At 40.2% G+C, this 27,279-nt stretch overlaps 1 protein-coding gene across 1 annotated transcript in view; it reads right to left on the minus strand.

Annotated features, from left to right (window-relative positions):
* Positions 1-27,279, minus strand: part of LOC134844967 (mucin-3B-like) — a 121,807-nt gene that overhangs the window by 35,216 nt on the left and 59,312 nt on the right. Inside the window, exons 46-53 of the mRNA XM_063861795.1 lie at positions 26,818-27,020; positions 25,951-26,169; positions 25,539-25,707; positions 25,187-25,329; positions 24,643-24,837; positions 23,893-24,052; positions 13,379-13,623; positions 12,784-12,963 (exon numbers count right to left, since the gene is read on the minus strand). Of these exons, the coding sequence (XP_063717865.1) occupies positions 12,784-12,963; positions 13,379-13,623; positions 23,893-24,052; positions 24,643-24,837; positions 25,187-25,329; positions 25,539-25,707; positions 25,951-26,169; positions 26,818-27,020 (1,514 nt within the window). The remainder of the gene's footprint in view (positions 1-12,783; positions 12,964-13,378; positions 13,624-23,892; positions 24,053-24,642; positions 24,838-25,186; positions 25,330-25,538; positions 25,708-25,950; positions 26,170-26,817; positions 27,021-27,279) is intronic.

Consider the following 27,279-nt stretch of genomic DNA (forward strand, 5'->3'; position numbering starts at 1 on the left):
CAAGTTTCAAACATTGTTGAATTACGGCACTTTGATATTCACAAAGACATTCGTATAGTGTGCGATGCAAGCCATAACGGGCTCGGCGCGGTGTTGGAACAGTTAGGACCAGAAGGATGGCGCCCAATTTTGTTTGCGTCGCGATATCTTAACGAAGCGGAAAAAAAATACTCAACAAACGAATTGGAAATGTTGGCAGTTGTGTGGGGGGCTGAATACTTTAGAAATTACATACTGGGCCGAAGTTTTTTGTTCGTTACCGATCATAAAGCCCTGATATCCCTTTTGAAAGGTAATAACAAGAAAAATAAAACGATGTTTAGTCGTTTAACGCGCTGGTTAGATCGACTAATTCCCTTTGATTTTCAAATTGAGCATAAACCGGGGGCTAAAATTGGTTTGGCGGACTATTTATCACGTCATCCAAGTAGAGAAGCAACGCCAATTAGTACGTATGATAATATGTTTACGGTGGCAAAGATCAACCTAATTCGCACTGCGCTTGGCTTTAATACATCCAAGGGACCTAATACATCCAAGGGACCTAATACATCCAAGGGACCAATTTGTACAGCGGATAATAAGCATTCTATAAATAGACTGGAAGTTTCGTCACAAAACGACTCGGTAGAGGGCGGAAAAACATGTAAGCGGAAATCAACCAATCAGATTCAAACACGTGGTTTAAGCCGACGGCTACGCGAAATACGCACTGGATTAGTTGGGGCTATTATTCAATCAGAACACAGTTGTTCAAAATTATCTGAATCCAACTCTCAAAATCAATTCTTACTTAAATCCAGCCCTCAAATTTTAAACTCACATATCAATATGGACCGCAGCATGCGCAAATGGCAGAAATTTCTTAAACAACATCCAAGTCTAAATAGTAGTAGCGACGAAATCGAAGATTTGCCCCAAATGTATCACTAGAAGCCATTACCAAAGAGACAAGATCAATACGCACAAATACAACTCTCTCGTTACCCTCGGAATTCAAAGGAGAAACAGTACCACCAGTGGACCCAAACCTTGTATGTATGTCAATTATCCCGCGAAATTGTAAGATCGTTAACAAAGCTACTTCATTACCTGGCCTGTTTAATTTAAAATTCATAGAATCAAATTATGTATCGGACCCCCAACTGAGCGCTATTCGCGATCTCATTGTTACACAAGATCCTGAATTTTATGAAAAAGTTACTCAAATGAGCCGTTATTATGCTCAATTCGTCAATGATTTCTCAGTGAAGGAAAATGTAGTTTGGATGGATGATAAATTAGCAATTCCAATTAACCTTCAGTCAGCAATTAATAACCGAATCCACGCGTACCATCACGGGAAATCAAATATGTTCGATGCCGCAAAAGATGTCTGGTATCCCTACATCTACCGTTCAATAGCTTCCATTGCCGAAGGGTGCCCTGAATGTACTGCAGCTTGTAAGAACTTAAAGACGTTAATAAATAAAAATCAACTGGGATCTGTACCGGAAACAAAAGAACCAAATGAATCTGTCCAATTAGATTTTTGGGGCCCCATCAATTACTTAAATGAATCCTCAAAATATGTACTAGTGGCGGTCGACCGGTTCTCTCGTTGGCCATCGGCAATGGTCTGTGGAAATAATCGATCGGACAAAATATTGAAATTCTTGAAGAGCTATATATCAAACCACGGGGTGCCACGGAAAATCCACATTGACCAGGGAACTAGTTTCATGTCAAACGCGGTTAAAGCTTTTTGTAATGGGGAAGGCATTGAAATCATTAAATCGCCAGCAAACGACCATCGAGCAACCGGGTGCGTCGAGCGTACCATTGGAAGTCTTAAGAATTCTATCCTTACCTTCGCTCACGAAAAAAATCCCGAACCCTTGGAGAAAATGGTCGAACGGGCCCTTGGTGCTCTCAGATTCTCAAAAAACTCAACACTTAAAACTTCGCCCTTTGAAGCTCATCATGGTAGAGAAGCAAACACAGTTTTACGGAATCTTACTAAAAAACCATCGCTGCAAAATCTGGATTGGTCACGGGTTATAAAAACAAAAAATGATTGTTTAGATACCACCGATCCTAATGTGCAAGACATGCCCCATCCAGCCGATACAAACTGGAGTGTTAGATCAGATCTCGCCTACGATCTCAAAAACAGGACCCATGCACGACGCCTTACAGTAGACCAATCCGAAAATCAAGACGACGAACCGTCGATACGTAGAAGTGCAAACCTCACAGGACAACCGGGACCATCCGGATCGTTGTTTCAGCGCACTGGAAACAAAAACCTAAAAAGGTATAGACAAATTCATTTCAAATGTTTTGTAGTTTTTGCTGCTGCAATTTGATCACACCTTTCTATTAATTGGACCTATCTTCTCTAACGCTCTCATGAACAATCCAACTATACACTAAGCAAAATCAACTCTAGGAAAATTTACACCAGTAAAAGGTTGTTCGTTTTTCATTCTCGTTTTCATCAATACCGCCTAACGTTTTTTTTCTTCACAATGACGCGCTGGGGTATTGAAAATTGGAGATTTTTCATGCATTCTCGTGCCAGCCCATGTTGATCATGATTAAACTACATTATTTTTTCGCCCTCTTGTTGTATAGAGTAATTGAGTTCATTTCGGAAGCTGTCAATCAAATGTTCACTCTTGGTGCTAGACTAATTGATTAGCAGGTGTTTGTCCTTGGAACAGTCTGTCACCCTTGGATACTGTTTCTAACCACTCTCTATGCTAACTTTGTAAGATTAAGTTGACTATCTCTTCTATTGGAATTAACAATTGCACGACGTTCGTTTTACCTTCTCGACATGGCGCAGCCAGCAGGATTAGGTGGGGGAAAGAATCCACTGGGCATCACGGGATTTTGGCCAGCAAAATGCACGGAACCGCCAATGATGTGGGAATTCTGGATTAACAGATTCCAATGGGGAATGGTCGCCAAGCACTCACTAAACCCGATGAACTTTTACTTCGCCGCGACACTCACAGCCGCACAAATTACTGACTTGCCCGCGGAAGTAGACGGAAAAAATCGGCGGGAATCAGAAATGGTGTTGATTTCGAACCTGTATTTGTGTCTGGGGGAAAAGGGGCAGGATGAACTGCACAAAAGACGACCACACCTGGATCTCCAGACGATTCGTTAGCCACGGATGATAGACGCGCTGGAAACGGAATTTAAGAAAGAAAGAAATGAAACATATGAAACATACCAACTCCTTTCTCGTAAGCAATTTATTAATGAAAGTTTGGAGCAATTCCACTCCGTACTCAGCGGATTGGCAGCGCGGTGCAATTTTGGAACATTAGAGAACCGAATACTAAGAGACGTATTCATTGTTAACATGAATAATCGGGATGCACAAAAGGAACTATGCAGGTCGACGAAAACACCTGAGGAAGTGTACCGGATAGCTCTCTCGTACGAGAGGGGTAGCAAGTATGCATCATCATATGTTGCCACGGGACCAGTGGGGGCCCCTGGATCATCATCAGGAGGCGGAGGAATCCAAATAAAGTCGGAACCAGTTGGAATAATCCGTGGAGGTTACCGGAACAATCGTGCAAGGGGCCGGGGCTCTTACCAAGGGCGAGGATCGTATCGAGGCAGAAATCTCCCCAATAACAATAAATGTTATAACTGCGAACAACAAAATTTCACCAGGGAACACTTGAACAGATGCCCAGCAAAGGGGGTTACATGCAATTTTTGCCACAAAATTGGCCACTTCGAACGAACCTGCAGGGGAAACGTGGAAAACAGCGAGGATAGGGAGCCGTAGGAATGATACGGGAGAATGGCGACGATCATCATCTAGAAAATTCGGCGGACGAAGAAGCATCACAACATGCAAGTTCCATTGGATGGGTTAACAAGAATCCAGTGGTGCACTCGTGGGACTCGCAGTTCCGATGGGGACTATATGGTCATGGCCATAAAACGGAAAGGAGTAACAGAATTGAAAGTTGCTGGGGCACAATTGCCGATCAAAGTCAATGGGAAACCCACTCGAGTGTGGATCGATAGCGGGTTCCCAATTTCAATCTTCACCATCGGGGAATTACGGAAAACCTTGGGCACATCAGGAGTAAAACTGGACAATCTTACGGAGGAGGACAATGCTTTTCGGGATTATGGAAACAATCCCCTACAGATGATTGGAACAATGGCAGTAACAATACAATCAAACGGTTGGAAGATCCATGCAAGGATAAAAGTGATCGGGGGGAACCGACCATCAATAATTGGAAGAGATCTGATGCCCCAACTAGGACTCCAGTTGGTGCAACAATCACCAGGGGACCACATAATGTCCATTGAAGAAGGCAGTCATGACGCACTGGAACCGCAGGGGGAGTTGGATTCATGGCAAACATATTTCAGTAAGCAGTTTTCAAATTTTTTTAGCAGGGTAGGGAAAATAAGAAACTACAAAGTACAAGCCGAATTTTTTGAAAACCTCACCCCAGTACAACAGAAGGGGCGTCGAGTCCCGATTTTGTTGCAAGAAAAAGTGGATGCCGAAATTGACAAATTATTGAAACAGGGCCATATCGAAAAATTATCTGAATGCTCGGACAAATATTTTGTGTCCCCAATAGTAATAACAGTAAAAAAGGATGGATCCGTAAAACTGGCACTAGAGTCGAGGGAACTAAATAAACAAGTGCATAAGAATAAATACCAAATGCCGAATATCGAGGAACTAATGGACACGGTTGGGCAAACGATTAGCGAAAAAAAACAGGGAGACATATATTTCACAACAATGGATTTAACATACGCTTATGGCCAACTGCCACTAAACGCTGAGACGAGCATACAGTGCAATTTTTCTCTCATTGGAGGCCGCTCGACGGGTACATACCGGTTCAAAACCGGATTCTATGGTCTCACTACAATGCCCGCCGAATTCCAACGCGCAATGGATTGTATACTCGCTGAATACCCGTACCCGCAAGCGCATGCGTTCATCGATGATATTTTGGCCGTAACCAAGGGAACGGCAATAGACCACATAGCAACGGTAGAGAAAATTTTAAAGAAAAAGGATCGTGAAAATATGTCCCTAAAGTTGACAAAATGTAAATTCGCCCAACGAGAATGCGAATGGCTAGGACATAAAATAACCCCGACTGGAATTACTCCATTGGTTAGAAAAACAGAACCGATAGAGGCGCTAACGCCGCCACGGACCTTGACGCAATTAAAATCGTTTATGGGGTCGATCCATAGTTTGCACAAGTATCTGCCGGCATTGGCCGAATCATCGGCATCGCTGCGACCCCTATTAAGCAAAAATAATGAATACATTTGGACACCTGAATGCCAGAACGCGTTCGAAAACCTGAAGAAACAAGTTTCAAACATTGTTGAATTACGGCACTTTGATATTCACAAAGACATTCGTATAGTGTGCGATGCAAGCCATAACGGGCTCGGCGCGGTGTTGGAACAGTTAGGACCAGAAGGATGGCGCCCAATTTTGTTTGCGTCGCGATATCTTAACGAAGCGGAAAAGAAATAGTCAACAAACGAATTGGAAATGTTGGCAGTTGTGTGGGGGGCTGAATACTTTAGAAATTACATACTGGGCCGAAGTTTTTTGTTCGTTACCGATCATAAAGCCCTGATATCCCTTTTGAACGGTAATAACAAGAAAAATAAAACGATGTTTAGTCGTTTAACGCGCTGGTTAGATCGACTAATTCCCTTTGATTTTCAAATTGAGCATAAACCGGGGGCTAAAATTGGTTTGGCGGACTATTTATCACGTCATCCAAGTAGAGAAGCAACGCCAATTAGTACGTATGATAATATGTTTACGGTGGCAAAGATCAACCTAATTCGCACTGCGCTTGGCTTTAATACATCCAAGGGACCTAATACATCCAAGGGACCTAATACATCCAAGGGACCAATTTGTACAGCGGATAATCAGCATTCTATAAATAGACTGGAAGTTTCGTCACAAAACGACTCGGTAGAGGGCGGAAAAACATGTAAGCGGAAATCAACCAATCAGATTCAAACACGTGGTTTAAGCCGACGGCTACGCGAAATACGCACTGGATTAGTCGGGGCTATTATTCAATCAGAACACAGTTGTTCAAAATTATCTGAATCCAACTCTCAAAATCAATTCTTACTTAAATCCAGCCCTCAAGTTTTAAACTCACATATCAATATGGACCGCAGCATGCGCAAATGGCAGAAATTTCTTAAACAACATCCAAGTCTAAATAGTAGTAGCGACGAAATCAAAGATTTGCCCCCAAATGTATCACTAGAAGCCATTACCAAAGAGACAAGATCAATACGCACAAATACAACTCTCTCGTTACCCTCGGAATTCAAAGGAGAAACAGTACCACCAGTGGACCCAAACCTTGTATGTATGTCAATTATCCCGCGAAATTGTAAGATCGTTAACAAAGCTACTTCATTACCTGGCCTGTTTAATTTAAAATTCATAGAATCAAATTATGTATCGGACCCCCAACTGAGCGCTATTCGCGATCTCATTGTTACACAAGATCCTGAATTTCATGAAAAAGTTACTCAAATGAGCCGTTATTATGCTCAATTCGTCAATGATTTCTCAGTGAAGGAAAATGTAGTTTGGATGGATGATAAATTAGCAATTCCAATTAACCTTCAGTCAGCAATTAATAACCGAATCCACGCGTACCATCACGGGAAATCAAATATGTTCGATGCCGCAAAAGATGTCTGGTATCCCTACATCTACCGTTCAATAGCTTCCATTGCCGAAGGGTGCCCTGAATGTACTGCAGCTTGTAAGAACTTAAAGACGTTAATAAATAAAAATCAACTGGGATCTGTACCGGAAACAAAAGAACCAAATGAATCTGTCCAATTAGATTTTTGGGGCCCCATCAATTACTTAAATGAATCCTCAAAATATGTACTAGTGGCGGTCGACCGGTTCTCTCGTTGGCCATCGGCAATGGTCTGTGGAAATAATCGATCGGACAAAATATTGAAATTCTTGAAGAGCTATATATCAAACCACGGGGTGCCACGGAAAATCCACATTGACCAGGGAACTAGTTTCATGTCAAACGCGGTTAAAGCTTTTTGTAATGGGGAAGGCATTGAAATCATTAAATCACCAGCAAACGACCATCGAGCAACCGGGTGCGTCGAGCGTACCATTGGAAGTCTTAAGAATTCTATCCTTACCTTCGCTCACGAAAAAAATCCTGAACCCTTGGAGAAAATGGTCGAACGGGCCCTTGGTGCTCTCAGATTCTCAAAAAACTCAACACTTAAAACTTCGCCCTTTGAAGCTCATCATGGTAGAGAAGCAAACACAGTTTTACGGAATCTTACTAAAAAACCATCGCTGCAAAATCTGGATTGGTCACGGGTTATAAAAACAAAAAATGATTGTTTAGATACCACCGATCCTAATGTGCAAGACATGCCCCATCCAGCCGATACAAACTGGAGTGTTAGATCAGATCTCGCCTACGATCTCAAAAACAGGACCCATGCACGACGCCTTACAGTAGACCAATCCGAAAATCAAGACGACGAACCGTCGATACGTAGAAGTGCAAACCTCACAGGACAACCGGGACCATCCGGATCGTTGTTTCAGCGCACTGGAAACAAAAACCTAAAAAGGTATAGACAAATTCATTCAAAAATTAGATCTGAGAGTACACATACACTAACGTTAGATAATGGGGTTGTGCTTAGGAAATCGGGAGTGGCCACGAAGCCCATACCAAAGAAATCCAAAATTGCAGCCAAATCCGTAGTACCGGTACCATTGAGCGAAGTGAAAAAGCGAGCAATTCAAACAACATTACCACCGCCGACTCCGCGCGAAGTAAAGGAACGATTAACCCAACGAATTGCGGAAAAGAAACGGGAAAGGACCGGGCGCCGATTCGAAGAGACCGACTCTGAGTCAGAGGACAGCGAGGACCTACCGATTATATCGGTAAAACGAGCCAAACAGCAAGTAACTACCACCCCTGAAGCATGTATAGAACGTTCAGCAACAGCATTACCAGAGGCCGAGGTAGAAACTGACCAGGACACCATTCCGGAACAAGGCGGCGAGTTGGATAATCAAAATCCAGGGGAACAAGGAACGTCAAATCCAGGGGACCCAACAAAACCGATCACCACCAGCAAGAAAAAGGGAGCCTTATCCAAGAAAGCAAGGCTGGTCTCATACAGCAGCCAGGGTGAGAGCCAGGACGAGACATCATCCACGACGTCTAGAAGAAGCGGGCGCAAAAGAACGGCGGTCACCAAAATGGGGGGGCGTAATGATTGACTTCATCAATCAAAACAAGGAAGGAAACAAGTGACCGATAAAACTTAGAAAACTTTCGTTAAACTGTTCTAACCCAGGGAGAGGGTGAGTCATTAGTGGCTTAAAACTCAATCGATATCACTGACCAGTGATCTTTTAGTTGTTAAAAAGTCGTCATTATTAAAATCTAAATTGTATCCAAATATGAAGCTAGTAATTCTTTTCAACCATCTATGATCAATCAACCATCTATTTTCAACCATCTATTTCAGTCATTAAAGTCAACCAGCGAAATCATTTCTACTTAACTAAAGTTTTCATTATCGAAGGGGAAGTGTTGTATAGAGTAATTGAGTTCATTTCGGAAGCTGTCAATCAAATGTTCACTCTTGGTGCTAGACTAATTGATTAGCAGGTGTTTGTCCTTGGAACAGTCTGTCACCCTTGGATACTGTTTCTAACCACTCTCTATGCTAACTTTGTAAGATTAAGTTGACTATCTTTTCTATTGGAATTAACAATTGCACGACGTTCGTTTTACCTTCTCGACACTCTTCTCAAGGTATCTGTTCGTTTCGATCGTGGTTTTTTCCAGCTTGGTCTCTCTGATACAAGTTTAAATTGATTAGCCAAGGCGGTTGTTTTTCTCTTTAAATATGGCGTTATATCTGATGCATTAAGTTTTCTTGATTTTTCGATAATTATTCATGTTTTACACGGCCTCCTTGATTTGCATTAATTTCCGCAATCTCCCTCGACCGGTTGCTCTCACCGCTTGCGTTATTCTTCCTCTTCTCAACTGCGCAATTTAGAGCTGCCATTGCTCAACAAAAAAAGCTCAAGGACGCGGATAAGAAGAGAGAAACTTCTCTGAAAACAATGCAAGCAAGCAGTTAAAGAAACTGGTCGAGGGGAGATTGCGGAAGTCGAAGTGGCCGAGTAAAGTAAGATGAAAAGAACAAGACTGCTCGTATCAGGACGAAGCCCTGAATGTTCCGACTGCCTTTTAAGGTTTATGAAGCAGTAAAAGTTAAATGTAATATTTTATAAATGCAATACTACAGTACGTGGGGTGGTTACGTGGGGTGGGGTGGGGGGATGGAGGGTACTCTTCCCCTCATGTACCCTCCATCCACCAATCAATGATAAGGACGACACAAACAGCTAATTCGGATTCATTTTTCTCATTCAATGATCAGGTGGCACAAATAATACTCCTGCTAAACAATGAATCCTTTGTAATAACACTTTTTTCAATTTCTACAGACCGCGGGGAAGCTATTTTGGAATAATAGAAAAAAGCTGAAAAACATTTTTTGTTTCGCAGGTTTTTATTTTTAGCCACCCGACTTTTCGTTCCAGAATTATTACAAACACATTTTTCGAAAGCTCTACGTCTGTAGAATTCATTTTTTACGTGCTTTTCAAAAACTGAAAACAAGGACGTGATTTTAAACGAGTTTTAGTGTTATTTTTTAAAATAACTATTTTCAACGAAAAAAAACAAGACACGTAACAAAAAGTTGTGAATTTATAAGAAAATTTCAAAAAATTTTTTTTCAGATTTGATCATGTCTGATGTAGTTCAGGACAGATTTGCAATCTCATAACAAATAGATTGGCCTGGGCATATCTGTATTTTTATTTTTTTTCTGTAACATTAAAATTTTTGTATCTTCCAGGTCTGAACATGTCTGATACAGATCAGGACAGATATGCAATCTCACAACAAATGTATTAACCCTAGGCATATCTGTATTTTTATTTTATTTCTGTACGGAATGAAACAAAATGAAATTTTTTTTTTCTTCTAGAACTGAAAATTTTTATGAAAGTCATCACCCGCACGCCATATGAAGTACAAAAGGATAGATTCCGCTTCTTGTAACAAAACAACTATGGCAAACAAGCTTCTTTCAACCAATTTGGAACGATTTCTTAGACGGATTAACTCTCCGCTTACGCGTTAATAGCGCGAAATATATCGCGCGTGATTGTCCCAAACCGGCCAAAATGGCAATCTTTAAACCCCCATAACTTTACAAAAAATAATCACAGTGAAATATCTTTTCAACTTCTTCAAGCTCAGGACAACATTAACTTTTGAATGACATAAAAAAGTTTTTTGTCAAAAATGGCTAGTTAAAAAGTCGAAGTTTGTCTGAAGAAAAAATCCCCGCCCCGAGCACAAATATTCGGTTACTTTCATATCGAAAGTCGGAACAATAAAACAAAGGGCGCGCGAAAACTCAAAAAGCCTGCTCGTATCAAAGCAAAACACTGAATGTTCTGACTGTCCTTTAACTGGTTTCAGGCTGATAATATCGGTGCATATACAAAACAGTCAAGTACAAATTAGTAAAAAAAAAAATCATGAAATGAAGGAAAAACAGTCCAATACAAAACATTCCGGTTTAAGGTCGCCGGTGGGCGCGCGCGTCGCCGCTTCGCGGCGAAAAACGGCTCTAAAATTTTTTCTTTATGTTTTTTGAACAAAGGACAATTCTCGACCTACCAGCTTGTAAAAACAATTATTACTTGGGACTGTTTTTCGACCTGTTTTGTATCGGACAGTTTTTTTGTTCATTTTCATACTTTTCCGGACTGTTTTGTATTGGACTGTTTTGTATGGGACTGTTTTGTACAGACACGATATTATCGCGTGTAAATTTATGTGAAAGTCGTATGTGAAACTAATGAGACAAATTAGCTATGGCTTGCTCAATTCAGTTTGGAACGATTTCAGGATCAAAGAATAACACGAGCAATATAGACAAACCCGTTTCAGAGTGACCAGACAGCCACAGCAACGTAGGTCAAAATATCGAGCCGGCAAAAAAAACTGTCTTTTGAAAATTGATTTGGAAAAAAAACACCCAAAACCACCCAAAGCATATATATTTCTCACTTTCATCAAAAGATGGAACAAAAAGCATCAGAAATAACGTCACATTTGAAGAAAAACATAACTTGAAAAACTAATTTAATGCCTACAGTTAGGCCAAACAGAAAAAAAACACGATTGAGACGAACATATACACTCACAAGACAAAAAATGTTGTTTTCGGAAGAGGTGGAATATGAGCAAAAAAAAGATTCGAAATACAGAAAGAAAGAAAAAAAAGAAAGAATAAACTAGTGAGTGAGAGGGACAAATGGTATAAGGACACATAGGACAATGGGAAGATGGATTTTTTTCATTCTCATTTTAATGTATGTCGCCCACACATTTTTTTTGTACCAAACACATTCCTTCATTTTAAGTTCTTGTGAGTGGTTATTTGAATTCCGGGAAAAAACATGCAATAAAAATCAGTCTACGTTTTTTGCTATTCATACAAACTGGTTTAGTAAAAATCTTATGAAATGGAAGTATTCATTTAACAACGAACAATTTGAATGTCTATTTTCAAAACAAATATGGCTCGAATTTCAATTTCAAAAGCATTCTGCAGAAAATAAATTGAAAAAAGGTACAAGACTAGCATCGGATAGTAGATTTGATTTGGCTGATTCGACGGCTAAATACAGACGACACTTTTTGGATTCGAACCTGGCTCTGACCGACGGCGGTCGTATGCACTGCCAGAGAATGTTCCCTGCCATTATTCAATATAATACTCAATTTTGTCATCTTTTCAATGTAATGGTTAATTAAATTTGTTTGCTATTCTAGACGGATGCATGGTGACTGAAGCAAATTTAAACCTGGTTCGAATCCTGCAGTTAAACGTCTTCATGTTCGGTTTTCCAAAAGGAATTACCTCTGCTAATATCTCAGCAACAAAATTTTTTTTTTGCAATTACAACAGTTATAGTTTGATTAAAATATGCTCTTTGAATGATCAATAATTATTGTTCGACCATTGAAAACGAGGAGTTTTGTGTTCGAGTGTATTTTAGTTTTTTCCACGCAAAAATAGGTACTACAATTAATCGTCGAACTGAAATCACAGTGTCGATAAAAGCCAGTTGGCAATTTGTGATTTTTCGTCTACTTTCGAGGTAGTAAAGCGAGTACGCAGGCTTTTTATCGATGTACAGTCGCAGATTATTAGTAAATGAGCCTTGAATTTTTCATTCAGTCCTAAAAAATCTAGTAAAATTAGTTTTCAAAAACTTTTTTTAGCATCATCTTGGGAACTAAAAACTTCAAAACCTCAAAAACTTTCTGCAAACCAATGAAACTTTTTCAAAAAACTTCATATTTTTTTGTTTTTATTATTTAGTCATTTTTTCGATTAAAACTTTTTTCCAATATGCCTAAAATCTAGTCTTTCGTTCAGATCGTTTCATCATACAACGCACAAAAAATTGAAATTAGTTTTAAAAAAATTTTGTGCGTAGCCTTTTAAGGAGGTGGTTGGATCATTCTGTGCTACTAGCACAGCAGCCGGCTATCCTTTTTTAAAATTAATTCAATAAATGTTGATCTTCTAAAATCGCCTGAAAATCAAGTTTCTTTTTCCTACCGGAATTGGACTCTCCACGAATCTTCCATCCTGTTCGCTCCACTCCACGTATTTGATCTCTTTCTCTGCGCCGTCAGTTCCAGGCACGTAAGTGATGAAGGCCAACATCACTTCGTTTTCTTCCTCCTCGTCAGGCGACTCAATTCCCCTCAACTGCACAACTTCGATGTATGCCGGCTCCTGCAAGCATGCATTTTGAAAATTTAGCCTTCACTTTCATTTTTCAGGTTGGAACGACTTTGCTCCCATTCAAATAACATTTTTTAAAATGCCAACAACTGTTGATATGTTGCTGAAAAGTTGTCGTGAAAGAGAAAAAAAACGAAGTTACAAACATGCACCGAAGACGCAAACAGACCTTCCGACTATGCTCAGTCTCAGCGTTAAGTTTTCACGTCGAAATTCTATCATGACATTATGATTTATTTTCCAGCAATAAAATATAAAAACTATATTTATCTTCCTCGCAAAAAATTTATCGTTTGAAAAAACAAAACTGCCTATTTTTGCCTACGACCGATGTCGCTGCTAGCCTCATTTTACAGCCCATAGGATCCGAATCAAATGCGCTCGTTTTCACAGAAAACCCTCTTACTTCTGCGGCTCCTGCGAGTACCACGGTGACTCCCCCGATGTTGTCTTCCATGCTCTTCCCGCAGTTCTTGATCGTGTCCTTGACCTCTGGCTCCGCCCCCACCATAGTATCTTCACAGGGAGTGACTGTGGATATTTTGACAGTGGTGGTGGTGCTCTTGGCTGTGGTCTGAGTTGTGGTCAGTTTCGTTGTTATCATCGTTGTGCTGCTTTCAGTTGTAGAGTAAACAGTGGATTTCTCAACGTCTGAAAAACAAACAAAACTTTGTAATGAAATTTTAAGTTTCTAATTGATTGAAACAGGACAAACACAGGATTCGTTTAGCTTCTTAGTCTCCAATGCAGTCGTGAGATAAAAACATCGAATCCTTAAATATTCAGAACTAATCTGATTTTAGCGAGGAGGGAGGGCAATTTCTCAAAAAATTCAAGGAAATTGTCGACCGTTTTTATAAGACCAAAATAATTGAGTTTTTGAGCTTTTTGAAAAAGTAAACCAATTTAACCCGAAAACTTCTGTGCAAGTAAAGTTTTGTGAAAATTGTTGCAAAACAACGTAACTTGCTTCCCCATATAATTATTTAGTACTGGTGAAAAAAGAAATCTGAACAATTTCAGAAAACTTTAGAAAGTCATCCAGAAATGGATGAGGTTAATTAAAGCTGGCCTTTGAGAGGTCACGGTGTTGCATTACTGAAGGCAGCTGGATGTTTTGTCTAATTAAATCGTTTCCGCTGATTGCTTATTGAAAGCCGGGGTCTGGCCAAGCTGTACTTTTGTAAAGGTTTTCAATACAGTAGCCCGTGGCAAGTTTTATTTTCGTGCCAGTTCACTAGACAACGCTGTCAAGTTCCTACTAAAGGAAAACCCAGACATCTGCAGACGATTCTGCATTTTAATTTTTGGACTAACTTCAAATTGAGAGTATAAACTGAAATGACCGATAACGCTAAGAAAAAATCACAGACTTGCAGAAGAACAATCAGGGAAATCGAACCATCTTATGATTGAATCTCAAGTGGGTACAATCTACACATGACAACTCAATAGACTGCGCTTACTCTCCTTGATGTAAATGGCATGAATAATCATGGAGAAACAAAGCTTCTATGCCGCAATTCTTGTATGTCTAGCCACAAAAAAACCTAATACACAACCCAGTCTTAAGAGCAAATTTCTGAGTGCAAAGAAGATCGAATGCTGATCTTCACAAATTCATCACAAGAATCAACAAAAGGAAAAAAAAGACCTTCTAGGAAGTGAAAGATCTTGTAAAGAAAGATAATTGGGGACAACCGGCGATACTGGTTCAGTTTTTAAATGGAGAAGCATTGTCAAACTGTAAAACACAGTAAGTACTCGCAAAACAAAAACCTGGTGTACCGTGTTCAATAAATCTGAAAAACATCCATGTCCAAATGAGAAAAACAAAAATATCGTCATCGAGACTTGTAAACTATCGATAAAAAAGCCATCAAACAAGTTATAGAAAGCCTAAAATTTAACAAAGCTATGTTACCGACAAATTACAAAACCTTCATATTATTAAAGCTAACGAATGCACTCAAAACGTTTGTTTCGTTCTTGTCAAAAAAAATGCAATTAAGTCCCCTATCCAGCAATCTTTCCAAAAACCAAGAGCAGCAAAAACTCTTGGTCACAAACTTTTAACAAAAAAGTCTTTTCTATTTCTTTTGAAAATCTCCGAAAGAACTTAGTTTTGACGTTGTGAGCTCAAAAATTTAATCTGCGTCATCTAAGTCATTTTTGATTTCGAACCAAAAACAATACATCACCAAAATATTGGAGTATCCAGGCGAATATACATCTTGGTCAAAATGAACAAAAAATTTGATAAAGCTACCAGAAAACTGGCAAACAAAAGTTACGCATCAGAAATCGTTTCAACTACTGACTCACGGTAACGAGCATATTTTGGGCCCAGTAAAAAATCCACACGAATCTTTCTTTCCAGTAAAATCTCCACACGAATCTATTTCGGGTCCGGTAAAAACTTTCCGTTTTAAAATTGATCTACCGAACGCCTAGAAATCCAAATAGTTTGACTAAATGGACGAATACAAGCTGCAATCATGAAATTATACAGAGTTACAAACTGGAATGAATTACCTCAAAAAACAGTGCAGTGATAATATCATCAGTCTGAATATTACAAAAGGTCATAACTTGGTCTCTAGGTCCGATTATAGCCCACAAAAACCCACTTTCAGAAAAACGAGGTTTTGGAATTTATTACATAGAAAATTTTTGGGATCCTTGCTTTCAAAAAACCCTCTTAGACTGCCACGATCGGGCAAGGAGTGCCAAGAAAAAGTTGTTCCAGGGAAAAAGGTTGTCGTTTTTGTGATTCTTTGGCCAAAATGTTAACAGCGGCCACATTTTACCAATCATATCATACCGACCTGGAGTATGGGAATAAGATAAAAAAACAACTCATATTCGATGGAGCCATACAAAAAAGCGAGCATATGGCGCCTTAAACGTTGAACGAAGACATGCAAACAGAGACTCAATTTAAATCAATTATTGTAGTTTTCGCTTTATCACAAAGTTTATATCTACTACCATATGATGCCCTGCCCCAATATCTCTGTTATAACTCGATAAATATCAGAACAAAAGGTCCACTTTCTCAATTTAAAATAAAACAAAACCAAAGACAACGTCTGGTTCAGTGTACCTTCTTTGTTCAACAGTGTTATCCATACGGATACAGTACATACCAATATGAACTGTTATCCATTCGGATATACTAGAACTATGTTTATCTAAAACATTACATCCATCCCAAGTGCTAACCATATATACTTATGTAACACTATGTAAACTGAACTATATAGAAGTCTGATCTAAATTAAGTACCTATTAAACCTAACACCATATTCAATAGTTATTTATGAGTCTCTGTCTCTCTCATGATTTCGAGGTCAGATTCGAATCAGACTTAACTTTCTAAACTGAATTTAAGTTGCTCTCAATCTATTCGTATTCCAATTCTTAGTTAGCGATTAAGCATAGACTTTGACTATCGAGATTACACAGTATATACCTCACCTAACGGCTGAGGGTATAACATGGCGCAGCCAGCACTCACAACAAAAAACCCACTAGGTATCGCCCCATTCTGGCAAAAAGCCTCGGCGGAACCGCCAACAGAGTGGGAGAAGTGGAACCAGCAACTCTACTTAGGAATTGTCGCAAAAGATGGCATAAACCTACAAAAGCTGTTACGAGATCCACCTGCAATAAGAAAACCGCACGAACCTGGTTATGAACTTCCTATAGAAGGGGAAACTCAAGCACAAACCAGGGACAGGTTAATACGTAATCAAGAAAAAAAGATACAATGGGATAACCAATGTGCCCAATTGGACAATTTGGGACCCACCGTGGATGGAATACCATGGGAGGAAGCCGACATAAAAGTCAGAAGCTACATATACCTAAGCCTAGGTAACGAAGGTCAGAGACGCTTGAACCAACACTACCCAGACCTAAAGATACAAGAAATATCAACAAGAGCATTCTGGGATCGTTTGGAACATCTTTTCATTAAAGACCATAATGTTACATTTGACAGATACGAGGCATTTACACGAAAGCAGAATAAAACAGAAACACTGGAACAGTTCCACTGCGGTCTCACGGAATTAGTCATCAAAGGAAATTTCAAATGTCCTAATTGCAACAATAACACGTTAGAAACAGAAATTATCCGAGACTTATTCACAGCAAATATGACAAATGATGAAGTACAAAAAGATTTACTAGCTGAGACCAAAACCCCGGAGCAAGCGTTCGAATATGCAATACGCAGGGAAAAGGGACTGGAAAACCAAATCCAAATCCGCAAGCAGGGTTCATCGTCATTTCCTTCTCAACAGACGGGCATAAAAACCGAACCAGTTGGGTTCATCCAAAGACGAGGTGGGGACCCTTACCGTAACAACAGAAGAGGTAACAACAGAGGTCGAGGACAATCACAGCGGGGAAGCTCGCAACGACCAGATAGAGACAGGAAACAATCTTGTTTTAAGTGTGGTAATCCGTTCGGACCCGGTCACCTTCAACAATGTCCAGCAAAGGACAAGATTTGCAATAAATGCACAAAACGAGGACACTACGCAAGACTCTGTAATTCCCCAAACGTTAATGCTATCAGTGAAGAAACAAATCCCGAAGTAAACATCCAGGACACCGACATAGCGGCGTATGTTGACTACCTCCAAGCAGGGGACGTCGCTCCGGGGTGGGAGCTCATACATCCAGAGGACAATAGCGTAAATGCTGTACATTTCGAAGAGGAAACGGCAGGAAATTTATCAACAAACGACTTAATAGGACATCTCATCCGAGTCAGAATTGGGAAACACAATATTACCTTCATTGCAGACACAGGATCTCCAACATCGTTTGTAAATAACAAAACAGCGGCCATTTTGGAAAATACGGTGCCACGAGCTCGTCGTATTCAACTCAATCAAAATGACGAGGCTAATAGAATGGTATGCTACAATGGTTACAAAATTCCCGCGTTCGGCAGGCTGATTGCCCCTATAGAATCAGGAGGGTGGACAATCAACACGGCGCCATTTGTGGTGCTGGATGATAAACGGGCAAAGATCTTGGGTCGAAATTTGCTACCACAACTAGGCATTCATCTTCAACAAGAAAAACCAACTGGTAAGTCAATCAATTACATTACAGAACCATATCAATCGGACACGGCCATCACAAATTGGGTTAAATCAACATACCCGGGGTTGTGCACACGCATTGGTTGGTCAAAAAACCACGTAGTTCATACCAAATTCCTACATGACTTCAAAGCACTGCAACAAAAAGGACGCCGGATCCCGATTCATATTCAAGAAAAGGTTGAACAAGAACTAAAATCCTTGATAGACCAAGGCCATATCATGAAACTCGACAGCTGTAGCGACAAACAATTTATTAGTCCAATCGTAATAACGGTCAAGAAAGATTATTCAATAAAATTAGCAATAGACTCAAAACAAATCAACAAAGCGATACATAAAAACAAGTACCAGATGCCTAACATCGACGTCCTGCTCGATAATGTGGCACAATCAGCTCAAGAGGGTACTGGAAAACCAGGTACAACATATTTTTCTACCATTGACCTCCGATATGCTTATAGCCAATTAAAATTAGATGAAAAAACTAAAACGCAGTGTAACTTTAGTATAATTGGTGGACAAGCGACGGGAACATATCAGTTCCAAACAGGATTTTACGGGCTCACGGACATGCCCGCAGAATTCCAAAAAGCCATTGATCTGACGTTAAACAACGAAAAAGATACTTTCGCGTTTCTAGATGATATATTAATTATATCGCACGGAACGAAAGAACAACACACTAACAAACTAAAAAAGGTATTAGATAAACTGGATCAAGAAAATATGGCGATTTCCTTAAACAAATGCAAATTCGGATGTAAAGAGGTCGAATGGCTGGGATTCATCATAAATGAATACGGGACAATACCATTACACAAGAAAACTGAGGCGATCACAAATCTACAACACCCTAAAACTTTCAAACAACTCAAAAGTTTTATGGGTTCAATTCATCATCTAAATAAATTTATACCAAACCTAGCACAACTGTGCACACCATTGAGGCCACTCTTATCTTCTTCTTCTAAATTCCATTTTATGTGGAATGAAAAACATGAAGAGGCATTTCAAACAATTCTGACAGCGGTGCGAAACATCACAGAAAATCGTCATTTCGTGAGTAACCGAGAAACATGAGTAGTCTGTGACGCCAGCCGCGAGGGTATTGGAGCTGCTCTCGAACAAGAAACGCCCGACGGATGGGCTACGGTAGCGTACGCGTCCAGATTTCTAAACGCATGTGAAAACAAATATTCGGTAAATGAATTGGAACTCCTAGCGGCAGTATGGGCTATTGATCATTTTAAATACTATCTGTATGGCCGCCGATTCACACTAATTACGGACCATCAAGCTCTGGCAGTGCCCTAAATAGTAATAAAAGTAATAAAACATATCAAAGTCGCCTAACTAGATGGATTGACCGTCTTATTCCATTTGATTTTGACATCAAACACCTTTCCGGCAGTAAAATGGGCTTAATAGATTATATTTCGCGCCATCCGGTAGGAAAACCACAACCACCCGCATATTGGGATGAACATTTCGTGGTCGCACTTATTGATGATTTCATTTCTTGCCTGGAATTTCAAGACAGCACTATAGCTAATATCGAAATGAACGAAAATCCAAACGGATTTAAACACACAGCACAGCTCGACCGGAACGAAAACTCTAATCGTTCAAATTCGCATACAAAAGAAACACAGTGCGCTGTTAACGATCATTCTCTAACAAACAGTCACTCTCTTTCACACTCAAAAATTTCAAATTACTCAAATCTCTCTCAGTCACATCCAATTCTTTCAAAGTTTTACTCGATAAATTCATACAGTTGCAATCAGCCCTCAATAGAAAAAGCACGGAAAGAAGAAACATCATTTATTAATCAACAAGTGTACCCTAAGTTAACACCCCCCCGATCCAGTAACAGACAAAATGAGTCGCCAACTTCAGACAGGAATGTCACTACCCCCTTTCAAAAGAATTATGCGGAAATGCCACAGCGGCCAACAAACCAATTTATCGATTCCACCCACTAAGATCACATCATTGAACGAATTATCAGATGAACCAGGCCGATCAACACTGTCATTTAGCGATGTGCGATACCAGATAATTCCTTCAAAAGATAGCTTCACATTCACAAGAAAATCGGACCAAATATGTCAGACAGACCCACCTGAGGAGCAAACGGTGTGCCAAGCCATCTCTATGGAGGATGAAGATGTACCACTGTTCCGAAAGAACCTAAGAAAGGCACTAGATGTAGAATTTATTGCGTCCGCAACAAAACGAGATAGAAACCTCCAGCCCCTGATCAACATGATCCGGAACCAAAAATGGGAGCAAATAAAAGCCTGTTACGGTCCTTATTTCTATAACGTGCGAAACCGTCTGTCGGTTCAAGACAATGTGCTGCTATATGACGATAGAGTAGTAATTCCGAAGCAGCTTAGACAGATTATTCTTGACTCAATTCATTTGACCCACCCAGGACAAGGCAGTATGCTGGAAGCTGCCAAACATATTTGGTACCCATTCCTACATCGTGACATAGTAACGGCAGCACAGAATTGCAAGGAGTGCCGCACCAAAGGTAAGAATCTTCGGGTGATATCTGGAAAAAAACACTATACTAACCTTGACGCCGTAGTAGAACCAAACGAGGAAATCCAATTGGATTTCGCTGGACCTCTACCGGACGAAAACAATAAAGACGTGTACATTCTAGTTGGGGTAGACAGATTCTCGCAATTCCCTTACGCAAAAGTGGTAACGAATAACAAAGCAGACACAATCATAAGGTTTATGCAAACACATTTGGTTAACCAAGGGGTACCAAGGAATATCAGGTGCGACCAAGCTCAAGGGTTTCGGGCTAAAAAATTTAGAATCTACTGTAAGAGCAATAATATTAAGTTAATATTCACCCCAGTGGATGACCATCGCTCAATGGGAATGGTAGAAAGACTAATTCGAACTTTGAAAACTCGTCTCTCTATAATGAAGATCGATAAAAACAACACACCGTACAAACTAGCGTCAGATGTAGCGGAATTAATCAAAACACTACGTATTACCCCACACGCAACAACAAAAATTACGCCGTTTGAAGCGCACTACGGGCGTAAACCAAACACAACACTAACTAATATTTGCACTACACCTAAAATTTCTAGTCTCTCATGGGAAAATACAAAACTTTCGTGCCTAGATGAGAAAATGCTCACAAAACCTGCCCTCACGCCGGAGGCCATCTGGAATAGGGAAACCAATAGCGAGGATGAACTCAGTGTGGTGTACAAGCAAACGTACCTTCCCGAACCATCGTGTGAACCAGCGGAACCATCCTCACAGGCGGTTAGAAGCAAAACCCTAGGACGAACACCACATAGACAGACTCCCTCCGAGACAAAGAAGCAAATCTCACTGGCGGACACAGACGAAGATGAACTGTTCGACCAGGCCTTGCTACGAAAGTTTCCAATAGGTGCGCACCTTCCGCTTAATAATATACCGTATGATTTACAAAAAGTAAAACGGTCCTTTTTCGCAGAAAACCCAAAACATGACATAGCAAATATTAGAACACGAAAACCAATTCGGTGGCTTACACAACAGGAAAAACATAGAATAGAAAGAGCTCCCTTGGTGTTCCTAAAAGAGCGATTTAAAGGACCCCAAAAAACTATAGACCCGGCGTTAGGAAAACGCATTGAACAAGTAGCTCGAAAATCGGGCACCATTGCACGCAAAACAAAAAATCCAGGGGTATTTGGGCCACAATTCAAAGTTATTGAAAACGGGTCAATAATTAACTACTCCCCGCACACGGCATGGGTTCGAGAGGACGGAAAACAACCAAGGGTCATAAGGCACGACGGACTAGCATTTGTACCTGACCCAAGGGTGTACGGTAAATGTAGACCGGCACAACTAAAAGATTTCGTAGCATACAAACACTTACCAAGAGCAAAATCCCGTATTTTAGACAAAGACATCAATCAGAATGAACCAACAGGCTCAAAATTCCCAAAGAAGAAAACAGTAGACCATGGAAACCGGGGGGGGGGAAAACTCAACAGCAACAACAAGCCCAAAACGGAAACCACCCAAGAATGTCGAGGAACTTATTCGACAAACAACCAGCAGACGGAAACTAGGACATGATAGGATTCACAGGATAATCCCAACAACAGCTAAAGCCCCGACGACAAAGACCCAAACGTCAACCAAAAATCTAAAGTCACCAAGCCGAAAAGGTCAAGGCAGCCCGAATAAGATACGCAAGGAGGCAAACAAAAACATAGAATTCGAATGTGACACATCAATTTCCATCTCATCAGACGACCCAATAATCCAGGAATTGAGACAATCACCGCAAATGCCGCCAGCCAAAAAAGTAGATCGGAAAACCACGCCGCCACAAGATACGAATGCCAGCAAAAAATCACAATCATCAGTTCCAAACCGTAGATCAACACGAACCAAAACAAGCGCCCTGGCACTAAAATTCGGTAATGCAATCCCGATCAATACAATCACAAAGAGCACTCCAGTTAATGAAGTATGCCTCATAACGGTGCAACAAGATAAAACAGAACCAACTGGCCAGACAATCACTGTCCAGGAATCCTCAACAGACATAGAGTGTATAGAAATCGAATCAGGTGACAAAACACCGTGCCAATCATCGGAGAAAACACCAGAACAGATGAGGGTTACAGAATCTTGTGAAGGTACAGGCGGCCCAACGGAAGCGGTATATGAACCCATACATACCGTAAGAACACCAACGAAATCACACACACACACGGCGTCACCACAAAGTAGCCCACGAACTAATTTCGCATCAGGATTAGATACGTCAACTACGTCTCTTAGCCCAAATAACCCCCAACAACGAGCGATTAGTTCACGTTACGTCATAGGTAGATCGAATGAAACGTCATGCTCTCCGGACAAATCCTTCATTGACAACTTTAACGATGCCATGAAAATACTCCAATCCATCTCTCCACCCAAAAACTCAATGACTTTCCAGAGGGAATACGAAAAACAAGAGCGACCTACTAAACGTACAAGAAAATACGCAAACGAGGAGAATAACAACAAGCCGAGCACTACACAAACCCCACAGACATCATCGGAAGCATATACTCAACAGATATCGAAATTATCATTGGATGGAAACGACCCCAAAACTTCACACAAGGACGCTACGGATAATTCAAAAGATATATGATGTATTCATCATATAAGAAACAAGGGGAATGTTATCCATACGGATACAGTACATACCAATATGAACTGTTATCCATTCGGATATACTAGAACTATGTTTATCTAAAACATTACATCCATCCCAAGTGCTAACCATATATACTTATGTAACACTATGTAAACTGAACTATATAGAAGTCTGATCTAAATTAAGTACCTATTAAACCTAACACCATATTCAATAGTTATTTATGAGTCTCTGTCTCTCTCATGATTTCGAGGTCAGATTCGAATCAGACTTAACTTTCTAAACTGAATTTAAGTTGCTCTCAATCTATTCGTATTCCAATTCTTAGTTAGCGATTAAGCATAGATTTTGACTATCGAGATTACACAGTATATACCTCACCTAACGGCTGAGGGTATAACAAACAGATTGGAGCCTGCGCTTCTTAGAGTTCGCTTTTGTTAACCTATCAACCAACCAAGGAGACCTTCAAACTATCAAGGAGACAATCCGCTACGTGTGAACTAATTAGGTTTTTGACCTTGAATGTTGGATAATGGTCGGATAGTTTACTTGTTTGAGAACTGAACTATTGCAGTAGTCTTTATAGTTACTCACTCTGACAGGTGTAGTGTTTGAGTCCTAGCGAGAATGCGTCACTCTCCTCTTGTTGGTCATCTGTGACCAGCTTCAAGGTCAGTTCGTCGAACTTCTGCTCTGGTTCAAAGGTCACACTCACAGTCTCATTTGTGGCTGGAAGTGCCACACTCGTTAGACCCTGGACAAAATATCAGATATCGGTTATTCTTTACACTTTTTGTTAATAACTTCATCAGTTGTTTTTCATTAACTAACAAATGGTCATGTTTACAGAAAATTTTGAATAAATAAATTCGATTCGAAAAAAGACAAAAAACCAATTTAATGGTCTTTTAATAACCTTATTTCATTTTCGTTAGTAACAAAAATATATGATTTCATTTTTGTAAGTTTTAAAAGTTTTTAGCTTTTATTTGAATTGAATCAACCATTTTTTCAATTGCAATACTTCAACCCATAAAACAAGCTGTTTCCTTTACTTTACAAAATAGTTCAGCTAAATGGTATCGCTGGTCCAAGGACTAACAGGTACAAAAATGTTTAGCATTAATTACGTGCAACCAACGGCATAGTTACCTGCAACGAAAACGGACATAGTTCGTTTCAACAAGGCGAAAACGGACATCGTTCTACTGAAAAAGTCAAAGACGGACATCGTTCGACCGTTTTGGTCGAATCATGAGTCGAGTACCTCAACCCGGGAACCACCGACCTGCGTGTTAGCCTAGGGTTGTTGCTTGCAATGTCATTAAAGTGAGTTTAGCTTACAAGGACACTCTTGACATCAGCAGTGACGGCCTCTTCCTCTGTTGGGTTCAACTCCTCGAACAGCAACAAGCCCTCCTCGCTCACCGTGGGAACCCAGACAGTCTCAAGTCCATCTTGCACTCCACTGAGGAAGAACTTCCACTTGGACAGGTCTTTGGGGGGAGTGGACAGTTGCACGTTGATCACGTACTCGGTCTAGTCCATCAAAAAACTATGCGTTATTGTTTAATATAAGGTACCTCTAACGTGTATGAATAAAAATACCAAGAAAACTTTAAAATTAGGCTTAATTTCGAGCGCTGGATGATCTAAATTTTATTCACAGCAATAATGAAAAATAACAACTTTCAAATTTCGTTTATTTGTACTGAAACCAGAAAAACTCCGGTCTCTGCAGCACAAATTATTTCGATGTTTTCTGTTTTCTAAAACAAATGCAATATCAATGTGAAAAACGACAGTTTACCGATTCAATTTTCTGACTGCATTTTATGTTGTTTGATTAATTTATACATTATGACAGGAGTAGATGATTTCTGCTGACCTCTGGCACGATGAGTTGTTCCACCACATCTGTGACATCATCGGCAGTCTTCTCCACTGTCTGGTCGTCCACTGGGTTGTAGTAGCAGAGGAACTTAGTGGTGGTAGAAGAGCCACCCAGAGTTGTCGCAACTGTAGTAGGATCTAGTCGAGAAAAAAACATGATCAGAATATCCAGTCTTATTTTTTGTCCATCGCTTATCTTTGTATTGGAAAAAAGACTAAATTGTGCAATATCTTTTTTTTGTATCGATAAAATGAAATGAGCATGATTTCATCTGATTTAATTCGTCAGATTTCTTAAATTTTTTCTACGAAAAATATACGATTTGGCAAAAACTATATTAACTAACGTCCACATCCGTGAACCGAATAGGATGCTGAAGCGAACTTCTCGCAGACTACGCCAACGTCCGGGTAGACGACAATAAACACCCTTGTGGCGTCGTAAGTCTCCGCATCATCTTCACTGAAGTGAACTTCGATGACCCCGTCACTGTCATCATCACTCACACCGAACAGCTGAACAAAATCAGTCTCACGATGAAAACAGGGGGTCGAATCCCTCTTGACGCACCTTTTTTGCACCTTTTAGGCATGTTTTTTTTTAAAAAATCCATACCGTCTAAAAGTACTAAGCAGAACAAATAACAGGTAACGAATTTGTATCATCCCACATAATATTGAATAATATCAGCTTTATAGCATAGAACAGCTTGAATCCTATAACAGCTTATAACATTCGCAGTGATTTAGAAACCTTACCTTGATTCCAGCATCTGAAGTTTCGTCCTTGCTCTTGAAATCCGGAGTTTTTGGTTTTGCGCTCGGAACCAGTGTCGGCACTCCGAAATCATTTGTCGCTTCGCTCAGTTCCGAGTACACGAGGTCGCCGTCTTCGTCTGTCGTCTCGAGCACGACTCGGATGTTCATGCTGAAGTCGACTCCGTATGACACGTCACTCGAGATAGATATGCCGGTCAACTGAAGAGAAAAAAAAAGTTTTGAGCAATTATCTGACTTCGGCAAGCAGATGTCTTAGAGCAATAAAGAAAAAATTGAGAGCCACTGAAGAAATTTTTAGGTCTAAAACAACGAACTTGAAAATCACTGATCGAAAATATCGATTCGATATTTCATGATCATAGAATTAGCTTTGCATATTTAAATGGCGGAGTTATAATGTTAAAAATTGTTTTTTTTTGGAAGTAGCAAAACTGAAAAAAAAAAATCAAAAATATCTGAAAACGCTTGCAAAAAACCAATAAACCTAGCATATTAAAGCGATTCCCCGAATATCCTGCATCAGTAGCGGATATAGGTGAAGCGAACGAGTTATCCCCTCCCCTCCCCCCATCCCCCCTCAGGGATTCGACCCCTTGCCGACCCAAAGGGTCCCCCATTTGTACTATTTTGAGATATCCATTTTTGGACGACTGGCCTTAAATTTTTTGAAAAAGTTGCCTGCGGCGCAGAAAATTTGGTCAATCTAGGGTCTTTATAGTGATTTGAAAGAGCTCAGAAAATCAATGATCGACCTAAAAAAAACTGTAAAAGTTAGCACCAACAAATACTATATTTTGAGATGTCTGAATTAAGAAAAATGTATATGGATAATTTCAGTGCACTGACTTGGGAGAGTTCTGAGAGAGGTATCTCTTTGACGAAGTAGTCCATGCCCTCGTCCTCCATGTCCACTTCACAGTCCTCACTGCTCGTCAGACCCTCTGAGTCACCATCGGACACCGACTGCACCTCCTGGAAGTCCTCCATTCCCTCTTCGCAGGGGGAAGGGGGCTGAGGAGGGGTGGTGGATAGAACTGTTGTCGTGGGTTCTGCAATTAAATATGACATTGAAATATCTCGTTAAAAGGAAATTCAGAATATATATTCTCAAGAGTGTCTCTTGTCTATCAGCTATTATGTCAGTCGCCGAAAGTGGGAAGTAACTTCTTTGGTTTTGGATAGTCTTTGTACGGGCACCAAATCACGCACCAAAAAAACGTCCGCTACCGCCTCTTATTTTTTATTGATCCGACCATTGAAAATGGGGAGGAACTTTGTATTCGGGTGTTTTATTTTTTTTCTCCTTTT

The sequence above is a fragment of the Symsagittifera roscoffensis genome, chromosome 4, assembly GCF_963678635.1.
Source record: "Symsagittifera roscoffensis chromosome 4, txSymRosc1.1, whole genome shotgun sequence".
Classification (NCBI taxonomy): domain Eukaryota; kingdom Metazoa; phylum Xenacoelomorpha; order Acoela; family Convolutidae; genus Symsagittifera; species Symsagittifera roscoffensis.